Source organism: Ooceraea biroi, chromosome 12, assembly GCF_003672135.1.
Source record: "Ooceraea biroi isolate clonal line C1 chromosome 12, Obir_v5.4, whole genome shotgun sequence".
In the NCBI taxonomy this organism is placed as follows: domain Eukaryota; kingdom Metazoa; phylum Arthropoda; class Insecta; order Hymenoptera; family Formicidae; genus Ooceraea; species Ooceraea biroi.
This window is the reverse complement of record NC_039517.1, coordinates 13325174-13338054: the sequence shown is the minus strand read 5'-3', so window position 1 is coordinate 13338054 and position 12881 is coordinate 13325174. Positions and strand designations below refer to the sequence as shown.

Below are 12881 nucleotides of genomic sequence, written 5' to 3'. Positions count from 1 at the left end.
TACGTGGGCGTCGATCTTACAGCCAAACTCCGGCTGACGCGCGATTCAACGCGAAGCGCGACGAGTCCGCGGGTTGATCCGACGGACCGCGATCCGAAGCCGAGGATCGGAATAGCGGCGGTTTTACGGGGAAGCTTAAGGAGTTGCGCGAGAGATTCTCGTACGAATGAGAGCTCGGACCCGCTGTCGAGGAGAACTCGCGCTATGACCCGGGCGCCGTAGTCCGAGATGATGTGTACACGAGCCGTCGGAAGAAGCGTCGGCGATCGATGTGAGGTCGAGTCCAAGGCGGCGTGTAATGATGTGGCGCCGGCCTCGGTCGAGATGTTGGCTCCGGAGCTGGTCGCGGAAGTAGGAGCCGCGCTGCTCGTGACGGTGCTTGCCGTTGCGATATGGATTAGCGTGTAATGCTGACCTTGGCAGATCTGACATCGCTTCAGAGTGCGGCATTCGCTTAGTTTGTGGGCGCTGAGACAATTGTAACACAGTCGTTTCGCGTTGACGATTTCGCGGCGATCAGTAACCGTTTTCGCCGAGAATCCCGGGCAGCAGGCGAGGTAATGGTCATCGCTGCAGAACGCGCACTTGGCGGAAGAAGTGGTGACGGCGTTAGTACGTGCCGGGTTCCTTGATTTCGTCCCCGGTTTGGCCGTACGCGAAGGTTTGTCCGCCGGGCTCGGTGAGATCATTTCAAGCGCGCACGTTCATCCGTCCAAAAATGCTTCGAGTTCAGCGAATGTCGCAGGTTCCGTGATGGATCCTTGCTGGAGCTCCCACGCCTTGCGAGAGTCGATGTCTAAACGGCCGACGATGAAATAAACCAGGAAATAATCCCACGAGTCAACTGGAGCGTCGAGAGACCGTAAGCCGCTGATTGCTTCGTGGACTGTTGCGAGTAATTCCTTGAGATCTTCAGAGGACTTGCGCGAGACTGATGTGATGCTGAACAGTAGCTCCAAATATGAACAAACCAGTACCCGTTTATTATCGTACCGCGTGACTAACGCTTCCCAAGCCCGATCAAAATTGTTGTCGGTGATCGCGATGTTAGTAATGCGACGCGCTGCTTCTCCCGTAACGTGGTTTTTGAGATAGTGTAACTTTTCGACGGATGTAATGTCGGAATTGTTAATGATCATGGAGCGGAAAAGATCTCGGAAGACCAGCCACGTTCTGTAGTCTCCAGCGAATTTTGGCAGCGAAATTTTCGGCAGAGCGCGAGCGATCGCGCTACGGGTTGCCGGCGAGACGGAGAGGTCGTGCGGTTTTGTCGCGGGCGCCGATTCCGATAAGAGCTTCTGACGAAGTTCGAGGAGCTTATCTTTGTTAGCGAAGTAAGAGGTTTCGCAAACTTCATAAAAGTCGTCCTTGAAATAGGAATTAGCGGACCACTCTTCGGTGCGAGCGGAGACGAGCGCGGAATGAGCAGATTGGAACGATTTCCAATGCCCTTCCAACATTTCTAGTCGTGTATTAATGTTAAGTGGCGTCATTTTGTCCTTACTGACCTTTTTGAAGTTTTCCACGGTACGGCTTATGCGATGATGAAGGTCTTGTTGACTTTGTATCACGGCTTTGAATTTCACCATGGTGGAGGCGTATAAAGGCGGGCTGCTGCTGATCGCAGAGTCTTCGCTGAACGGCGTAATCTTATGCCCTGTACGCTTGAGAGACTCTGGAGAGGTAGATCACTTGGCGATTCGCGAGGTACGAGATAACTGATGTGTAGCGCGAAAATTGGTATCCGGCTCGAAGGACCATCTAATGTTTCGAGAATTTTGAGGAGAGTTCCAGGAATGATAGGAGTGGTGGAGGATCTTGAAGTGATTTTTTTCGATAAACTGGTTTGATTTATTGCGGTTTGAACAATGAGTGAATTCGCTACCCGGACCGACTTTACTTGAGACCCGACGCTTGGTCGAATGAATCGTCCGAGCCGTCGGAGCTCGGCTTTTCGGCGATATTGCGAAGATCACACGTTCGTGGATTTCTTCGATTGGCTGCTAGGTCGGAGCGGGGGACGTAACGACAATTCACGCGGCCAGAAGGAAACATGTTATTGAAGCGAGACAGATCGGGATCGATCGAAGCGGTGATTTAGGCGGGTGTTGACAGGCTTAGAGCGATGGCGTGCTTGGTCCCGCGGTCACATTGACTCGTCGCAACAGAAATAGAACACTAATAGCGAGAAACGGTGAACTTGTTAAGCCGAAAGCGACCGTGCAAAGCTGATATTCGTCCGGCGGACCGGCTTCACTCCACGATATTCGTTGAAAATCGCGATCGTCTTCGTGAACAAGAATCTGCCGGAACATTTTTTCGATGTCCGCGGCAAAGACGAACGCGTGAACACGCCAGCGAGTAATAACTGCATCTATATCCTGTTGCAGCTTTGATCCGGCATGTAGGCAGTCGTTCAGCGAAACGTTGTTAGTCGTGAGTGATGAACCATTTAGAACTACTCGCAATTTGGTCGTGGTGCTACTTTCATGAAGAACTCCATGATGCGGCAGAAACACGGATCTATCCGACGGAGAAGCACGGACCATGTGACCGAATGCAGAGTATTCTTCTATGAATGCAACGTACAATTGACGGAATGATTCGTTGGTCCAAAATTGACTGCGAACGCGATCAAGTATTCGTGCAGCTTTGGCTCGAGATTTACCTAGCTCATTGACCGATTTGCGAAAAGGCAATCGAACTATGTATCGTCCTGTGCTATCGCGTGAGTGAGTGGTGAGAAAGTGCGTTGCACACTCCTGTTCTTCCGCCGTGAGTTTACTCGTGTGCGCGGATGCGAAGACCTCCTCTTGAGTCCAGAATCTGGACAATTCGTCATTAAGATTAAAATCTTCCGTTATGGAATACGCGACAATGGATCGGTTAGTCGGATGCGCCGAGTCATTACCCGTTGGGTCCGAAATGATCCAACCGAGTACAGTAAGCTGAGCGACGGGAGTGCCGACGGTTCCCTTTCTTACATCGTCGAGAATGAGATCTCTGTAAACATCTGCTCCAAGAATGAGATCGATACATCCCGGAACAGCAAAATTCAGATCGGCGAGCTGAAGATCTGTTAGATGCGGCCAAGTTGCATCGATGATCGGATCGGATGGAATATTGCCAGTTAACCGCGGGAGAATATACGCGGTGACGCAAAATTCTGATTGCGGATCGAGAAGCGACTGGATTCGCACGGAGGTTTGTCCGCGAGACGAGCCGAGCTTATTCGAGCCGACACCGTATAAGGACAGTGAAGCTCGATGACGAGGAAGATGCATCAACTGAACCAAGGACTCTCGAATGAGAGATATCTCCGAACCTTGATCCAGAAGAGCGCGGACTTCGATGCTGTGATTTCCATCAGTGACCAACCGAACGCGAGCAGTTGCAAGAAGCACGGGTTTACCGTCGTGTTGGAGGTCCGAAGCAGCGTGAATGAGCGGCGGATTTACTGCTCGTATCAGACGGATTGGATGCTGAGCTCGTAGGAACTGGCGGTTGAGTCACCGACGTACTGGCCGCGGGAACGGAAGAAACAGAATCGCGATGCAGCAGAGAATGATGGTTCCCTTTACAGCGTCGGCAACGTTTGACACAACGACAGTCCGTTAGGCGATGAGCGCCGAGACAATTGTAACAGAGGTTTTTCCGCGAGACGAACTCATGTCGTTCGTCTAGCGATTTGGCAGCGAAGTATGAACACGACGCGATGTAGTGAGAAGCGGAGCAAAACGAGCAACTTGAATTGCCGACTACAACGGCGTAAGACCGAGCCGATGATTTCGATTTCGATGCAGATTTCGAGGCCGAAGTAGCCTTTGAGGAATTACTGCGCGAACTGACCGCTTCGAGAGCGCGAATACGACTTTCAAGAAACGTTTCCAACTGAGAAAAGGTAGCGAGATCAGTGGACTCACCCAGATGAATCTCCCATGCCTCCAGAATTTTGGGGTCGAGTTTCCTGGTCACGAAATGCACGATGACGTCCCAATAGCCTACCGGAACGCCGAGAGATTTGAGAGCGCCTAGAGATTCCTTCACCGTGGCCAGAAGAAGCTTGAGGTCACTACCGGAGGCTTGCGTCAGCGATTTCAACTCAAACAACCGGTCGAGATTGGCGGAGACCAGCAGCCGTTTGTTATCATACCGCGAGGTTAACGATTCCCAGGCACGTGCGAAATTCTCGGATGTAATCGAGATATTTGCGAGAAACCGAGCCGCTTCACCAGACACTTGAGTTTTTAGATAGTGTAGCTTCTCCACTCAAGTGATGTCAGGATTAGCCACCACCAATGAGGCGAATAAATCTCGAAAGGCAGGCCATTCTTGGTAGGTCCCAATGAATTTCGGTAATTGGATCTTTGGCAAAGATTGAGAAGAGCCAGTGCGAAGAGTTGCATTGGCTGAGTCAGCTGCCGCATGTTCAGGCTCCGATATCGACTCCCGAAGTTGCGTGATCGATGAAACCGAATCGAAGTAGGTTTCTTCACATGTTGAATAAACATCGTTGACAAAGTAATCCAGCTTCCGAGTTTCTTCCGTCAGTGCACCGATTAGTTTGTCACGAATGTCATGATTTACTTGAAATCGTTCCCAATCAGCGGTGACGGTGTTGATCCTGGCATCCAAGGTGAACCGGTTTAATTTGTCCGTTCCGAGCTTCTTTGTGTTGGTGAACGCTCGAGAAATACGCCCGAGAAGGTCATGTTGTTTTTCAATGATGGAACCGACTGTTGTCATGACTGTTGTTTTGAGGACGTTCGAGAAGGTTCGATAGTCCTGTTTGTTACGAAGCGAAGACAAAGACTCCACTGAACTAACGGCTAAATCGGCTCACAAAGACCGGAATACGAACTGCACTGTAACCGAATCACTGATCGGCGAATAGACGCGTTATACAGGAATTCGGCACAACCGAGAACGCAGAACTGCGGCGATCAGATAAGTCGCGTTTTCAATGTAACCGTTTTTTCCGGAAATCCAGCTCGAAGGACCACTAAATGTTAATGCAAATATAGAATCTGAAATTGGTTTGATTTGAATCGGCACTTGTAAATAATACGAACTAGATAAAATAGATAACTGTGATAGTTTATTCGATTAAATACAGAATAACGACTTGAAACGAGAAAAAAGAACTTTGCTGACCGGCGAACAATTCGACTAGTGTCTTGATCGAGAGCGAACAACTGACTGAATTTGCTGTTGTGTCGATCAGCTGACGATCAGTGATGCAAACTTCGTACCATTAGCACCATCGGTGCTGCACCACGGTGCTCACTCAACAAGCGCGAATCCGTGTCCGTGTGCGCTCCGCGCTCGGCGGCGGCTCGGCTGAGCTCGGCTCTGCTTCGGACATTCCATGAAGTGAGCCACGACGCGCTTCTTGTTGCGTGTTATAATATTAATATTACTATTAATTAATTAATATTAATATTATTATTAATTTATTTTATAGTCTTTATAAAACTATAAACTTTACACACACACAAGCCGTAAACTTATATATATATTTACAAATAAATGTTTTCAGACAAATTGTTATTGCTAATTTTATTTATTTTACCTGTAATTATAAAATATACTTAATAATTATATTTTTAGTATAATTATAATTAATTATAAATTATAAATAATTATAATTATACTAAAAATTAATACCTGAAATTAAGTATATATTAATTATTAATTTTAAAATGGTCTTCCACACTACCCATGAGGTGCCACTAATAGCGCGTTAGGTTTTGTAACGTGGACCTTCGCCTATAGCCCTATTGTACCACATTTTAATATTTTTATATGCTGCAAAGGATATATGTATATATAAATGTGATGTCCAGCACACACAGTGTTCGACAGATTCTTACCACATCTCTTATGTAGAGATTGATATCCAGCACACACAGTGTTCAACAGATTCTTAGCACATATGTGATGTCCAGCACACACAGTGTTCGACAGATTCTTAACACATATGTGGGTAATTATGCATTATAGGGGAGCCAGCCCCGATGACCTTGACCTTGACATATGTTATAGAGGTCACCCTCCTGAGTGACCTTCAGAAGGTTTTAGCCGGCGGTCATTGTTTATTAAAATGTTATTAACAAAAGAAGTTTCGAAAATGTAGTAGTTATTTTGAATATTCAAAGACATAAACGACGAATATGTATATGACCGAAGGAAGGAAAGTCATTTAAAGCAGTGAATCGTTAATATATAGAATAGTTTCTTTTAATATAAGTACAAATTATTCTCTGCTTTAACCTAACCTAACCTAACCTTGGTTAGGTTATATTTTCCGAAAGTGGAGCCCCGGGCACATACGCTCGTTTTCAGCCTGTTTCGCGGGAGGGCTGGGGGCAGGGGCGTTGCTCCTCCCCCCGCCGGAGTCAATGTAACAGATTTCACAATACAGATTTTGATCACGTGGTACACGGCACGGATCCCGATGGGGGAGGGGCGAAGCCAGGTTAGGTTAGGTTAGGTTAAAGCAGAGAATAATTTGTACTTATATTAAAAGAAACTATTCTATATATTAACGATTCACTGCTTTAAATGACTTTCCTTCCTTCGTTCATATACATATTCGTCGTTTATGTTTTTGAATATTCAAAATAACGACTACATTTTCGAAACTTCTTTTGTTAATAACTTTTTAATTTGAACTCTGTGCGGTGAAATCTGTTACACTGGCTCCGGCGGGGGGGAGGGGCGAAGCCCCTACCCCCCGCTCTCCCGCGAAAAGGGCTGTGAACGAGCGTAGATAGTTGAAAATTTGTGCAAAATTATTAAACTTTTTTGGTTATTAATTTTTTAATAAACAATGACCGCCGGCTAAAACCTTCTGACGGTCACTCAGGAGGGTGACTTCTATAATATTGGGTCATTAAGTATGAAACTTTACAAATGTAAAAGCGCCATCTTTAACATTTGTTATCTCAAATTTGGCGCCAGACGTCAGTATCAGGTTAGGTTAGTGTGATAGATGTATGTTCGCTCTTCAAATGTCATATTTGTTTGTTCAAATATCTTCATTAGTTTTATTGGTGGATTATTTTTTATAGAACTATGGAAAAGTCCAAAATTCGTGTGATTTATGAATATGAGTTCCGCCGTGGAACCACAGTGTCCGAGACAGCTCGTAATATCAACGCTGTATTTGGTGAAGGTTCAACTACTAAAGCAACGGTGGGCAATTGGTTCAAAAACTTCAGAGATGGAGATTTCAGCCTCGCTAATGAGCCACGTGGAAGACCAAAGACGAAGGTGGATAATGATCACTCGAGAGCCGTAGTAGAGTCCGATCCATCTCAAAGTACACGTGAATTGGCATCGATATTCAATGTTTCCATACCCACCATATTGGTTCATTTAGCTGCAATTGGTAAGATAAAGAAGTTGGACAAATGGGTCCCGCACGAATTGACCGATGCGCAGCAGGCGCAACGTCTAGAGGCTTTCCTTTCTTTGCTTTCCCGTCACAAAAATGAATCTTTTTGAATCGAATTGTGACCTGCGATGAAAAGTGGACAATCGTAAACGCTCACATCAGTGGTTGAACGCTGATGAACCACCGAGACATCACGCGAAACCCAACATTACACAGAAGAAGCTTATGGTGACTGTTTGGTGGTCCAGGTCAGGTGTTATCTACTACAACTTTATGAAACCTGGTACATCGATAACGGCTGAAGTATATTGCAAGCAACTGGACGAAATGATGCAACAACTTGCTATTAAACAACCGAAATTGGTCAATCGGTCAATGCCAATCCTGTTGCATGATAATGCTCGACCGCACACTGTACGACTGACCGTGGCAAAGCTACAGGAGTTGGAATTGGAAACTCTCCGTCATCCACCATATTCACCAGATCTATCACCTACCGACTATCACTTTTTCCGGAATTTGGACAACTTTTGGTGGGAAAATTCTTCAATTCTCAATAGGCAGTCGAAACAGCCTTCCGCGACTTCATCGATTCCCGTACTCCTGGCTTCTATAGTAGAGGCATAGACCAACTACCACTAAAATGGCAGAAGTGCGTAGATAACATGGGCGCATACTTCGATTGAAAATAAATCATGTCCATGTGCCAAAAAATGCAAAAGTTTATGTTCTATTTGTAAAGTTTCATACTTAATGACCCAATATATGTCAAGGTCAAGGTCATCAGGGCTGGCTCCCCTATAATGCATAATTTACCCATATGTGATGTCAGCACACACAGTGTCCGACAGATTCTTATCACATCTCTTATTTAGAGATGTGATGTCCAGTACACACAGTGTTCGACAGATTCTTAACACATATCAATAGAGGAGGGACCAGCAATTTCATCATCTGCAGCATATAATGTTAACTGATTTTTTGGTTTCTTGGGACATGCAGAATATAATTTGTCCTTTGACATGTAAGACAAATGTTTGTCAGTAATTTCTATGTTTGCAGCAGTTTCCTTTCTTGCTTTCAATGCCGATTTAAGCACACAACTAGCATTGACACTTTGATGCGAAAGTTTATTTCGTTTTTTCGTTTTCAAATCTGGCAAAAAGGAAAAGATTCTTTCTGAATCGGCATTCGAATTTGGCAGCGATCTTACAGCATTCAAAATAGATTTTAAGTTGGGATATTGCTGACTATGTGTGAAAATTTGTTTCTACATCGTATTAAAATATAATATTGCAAGATTATCTTTTTCTACTTCTGTAAAACCTTGATGTAAAGCAAACCATTCTTTTCTTAAATCGTTATTATCAAACCCGCTAATAGTTTGAGCGATAAAAGAAACATCATTAAATGAAGTTTCTCTGTTAATATCGCGTAAAGCGATGTCCGGCTGAAAAACGTTTAATTTTGATAAAAATTTATCATTTATTGGTAATCTTTTACTAATTTCCTCGGCAGCAGTAATGTAAAATTGCAAACAATTCTCTCGAACATTTGCAACTAAGTCTGCATGTCTTTCTGTAATAATTTCATTAAGTTTTTCACATTCAGTTCCTAAATTAATTTCATTTAAAGGTTTTTGATTTTCTTTATTTGTAAATTCGACATCAAGAGACACGGTAGTGTCTCGCGCCAAGTATACGCGCAACGAGACCAACCGTGTACTGTTACGCGAAGCGACGTTTTCAGACACGCTTAGATTATCAGATCTTAATAACCTCTGAAAAGATCATTTTCAGAGTAACCTCAATGGATAGCTTGGGGTCGAATTATATAAGAAAAGTTTTTTTATTTTTTTTTCTATGTGCATTACGAGTGCAGATATTACGATGCAAAGTCTCAAATTGGAAAATTTTCGATTAAGAAACGTCGTTATCATTACGGTCGTCGTCGTTTGTACAGTACATTTTTCTCTTCCTAGATGGCAGCAGCAGCAGTCGGTTTTTTAATATATAAGTAATATATAAGAAGAAGTTGCACCACGTCGCCGGACGGCGACGGGGATGACGTTACACCACATCGTCGGACGGCGACAGCGAAGACGTTGCACCACGTCGCCGAACGGCGACGGCAAAGACATTGCACCGCGTCGCCGGACGGCGACGGCGAAGACGTTGCACCACGTCGCCGGACGATGACGGGGACGACGTTGCACCACGACCGGGTATCTTTACGCGAAGCGACGTTTTCAGACACGCTTAGATTATCAGATCTTAATAACCTCTGAAAAGATCATTTTCAGAGTAACCTCAATGGATAGCTTGGGGTCGAATTATATAAGAAACGTTTTTTCATTTTTTTTCTGTGTGCATTACGAGTGCAGATATTACGATGCAAAATCTGAAATTGGAAAATTTTCGATTAAGAAACGTCGTTATCATTACCGTCGTCGTCGTTTGTGCAGTACATTTTTCTATTCCTAGATGGCAGCAGCAGCAGTCGGTCTTTTAATATATAGGGTACTCATTGCGGCTCGAAAATCCCCGTCGAATGGGCCCTGAACGAACCCTCTAGAACGGTCCGTTCGCGAGATATCGCGTAAAAACAATTTATAAAGAAAATTGAGAATATCTCGGAAACTATGAGAGATAGAGGGTTGTTTCTGGTAGCATTCGACGCGGTTCGAAAATCCCCGTCGAATGGGCTCTGAACGAACCCTCTAGGACGCTCCGTTCGTAATATCGCGAAAAAACTATTTTTCGAAGATAATTGCGAATATCTCGGAAACTATGAGAGAAGTAAAGTCAAGACGATTCAACATGATTGCCCTATTCTAAACATATGGTTATATGTTATAAACATATGTTTAGAAATATATATTTAGAATATGTCAAAACTTACGACAAAATGTTGCTTGGGTTTTACATGGCTTACAAAATACAAACAATGTTTCGTGTTATGCAAATGCAGCATTACAATGTCTAATGCATTTAAGTCCTATTAGAAAACAATTGGTGAAGTATAATAAATCAGATGTTTTAAGAATGTTGATGCATCAATATGAAAATGGAATGTGCAATTTGAGTACATATGCAGTACGGCAATATTTAGGAGAACCGTTTTCAATAAATGTAAAACGTGATGTGTTTGAGTTTCTTACAATCCTGTTCACTAAATATGATTGTATAAGACAACTGGTAGAGCATCAAGTAACTTCTACTAGTCGATGTAAATCTTGTGATTATACAAAGGAATTTACTTGTAACGATGTAGTAATTTCAATACCTGTTAACAATTTGGGAAAAAAAGCTATACTCTTAATGATTTATTAAATGTTACAGTTTCACATTGGTGTGAATCTGATGGGTCATGCGAACAGTGTACAGGAAATAATATTTTGTTGAAGAACGAATTAACAGTAACGAAAGATATAGTTATTATTCGTTTAGTATTATTTTCATCTCAAGATGATAAAATGATGAAAGCAATACGTAAATTTAATATATGTACTATTCCTACAACTAAAGTTTTAATAGCTAGACAAACGTATAAGCTTATGAATGCTATATTTCATAGTGGTTTATGTATTGAGGATGGTCATTACACGAGTATATGTAGAGAAGGAATGTCTAGTAATTGGACTGAAGCTGATGATGCACAAATTAAAAAAAGACAATGGCCTAGAGGTGCTAAAGATATTTATTATTGTTCTTACAAAAACTTGATAGTACATAAAGTATATATCAGCTCCCGTATCATATATACAAGGATCGCTTTGCGCCCGTATATATACAAGGATACAAGGTCGCTTTGCGCCCATACAGGGTTGGTGAGAGTAAAAGAAGTGTTGCATAGTTGCAAAATCATACTGTAATAAAGTAAGTAACTAATAATTTAGTGCGAAATATCATTTTGCTGATAATAAATGTTATTAATGCCGTTAATAAAACAAAGAAAAAAAGAACTCTACAAAAGTAATGATATCACAACAAAATTACCTTTTTAAAAAAAGGTACAAAAAAGGTGCCAAGTATACGCGCGCGAAGAAAAAAAGAACTCTACAAAAGTAATGATATCAAACCATTGCGCCAACTATAAAAATGGGTATTTATGCAAATCAGAAAATCTATTATTTTATTATTATGTATACAACATCCTATTCCAATCCAAGCGTTATTTTAATTCTCTTTAAATATTATTATAGTATTTTGTCACAAAAATGTATGAAATCTTCAAATTGCGCCAAGTGCAGAGAGAATGTATCGAAAATTAATTATTGTACTATTTAAAAAACTCAAGTGGTAGTATTCTTATCAATTAGAAAGAGAATATATGTATATATTGTTTTGAAAAATTATTGTTGTACTACTTTCAAAAAATAAAAAGTGATACATATCTTTTTATTGTCACTCTTCCTCTTCCAATCCAAGTGGTAGTAGCTTTCATTTATCACTTGGATTTTAATTTGTTTGAATTCTAATGGAAGGAATAGGAAACGTAATAGAAAAGAATAAAAGAGGTTACAGTACAAAATGTAAAAAAATAATATTTAGTTAGTGCAAAAAACTTGGCGCTGCTAGACCGAGTAATACGAGAAATGCTTTTCTCTCTTTCATCGTTTAAGGCCCAATTTCTTCACCTCTCGATAACTTTTTCCAAAAGATATCTCGTAGAATCAGTTTTCTTCACTTTTGTAACCTGACAGAATATGGTAATTTATAATAACATTCTAGACACTTTGTGTCAAAAGTGAGTAGTATGAAGAATAGCTATCCGTTAAATACGTAATCAGAGGTTTCAATAAAGAAAACAAATTTTTAGTTATCTGGAAGATAGCTATTGAGAGGTATGAAGAAACTGGGCATAATAGTAGGTGTGTATGCTCTCTCTCTCTCTCTCTCCCCCCTCTCTCTCTCTCCCCTCTCTCTCCCCTCTCCCCCCTCTCTCTCCTCTCTCTCTCCCTCCCTCTCTCACTCCCTCCCTCTTTCTCTCTCTCCCTCTCTCTCCTTCTCTCTCGTCGTGTCACGTCGTACTCCCAGGAGAATGAGTAATTGACGAGGAAGAAGTTATTTTTGAGTTGAAAGGAAGGTGGCCAGCGAAGATAGATGCGTGGAAGTTGTTGTGGAAGTGTTATCTAAAGTGGAGAATAAATAATTTGAACAAAAGGGACTGAAGAAGAGTGAAAGCGCTCAGCAGGTGGGCCATGTTCGCTGCTGTCCATCTTGGTGAATCACCGGATTAGCGGCTACGCACAGCGACACACCTGTGTGGCCAAAGCGTATATTAAAGCGAGCATCGTCGGTAATTGAAATGAATGTGGAAATCCAAAGACCGGTTGCGTGTAGGCAATGCAGGAAGGAAATAAAAACTGAGGCTTATAGATGTATACCATGTGATAAGCTACATCATCCAAACTGTCACAAATTGCATAAAATGTACAATGCCTCGAATGAATTAGTACTATGCAAAGGAAAAGTTGAAA

General features: G+C 42.4%; 1 protein-coding gene across 1 annotated transcript; it reads right to left on the bottom strand.

Annotated features, from left to right (window-relative positions):
• Positions 1–704: 704 nt before the first annotated feature.
• On the bottom strand, positions 705–1589 carry LOC105286056. Its single transcript, XM_011350696.2, has one exon. The coding sequence runs from the start codon at positions 1587–1589 to the stop codon at positions 705–707; it is 885 nt and encodes a 294-aa protein (XP_011348998.2).
• Between the last annotated feature and the right edge of the window lie 11292 nt (positions 1590–12881).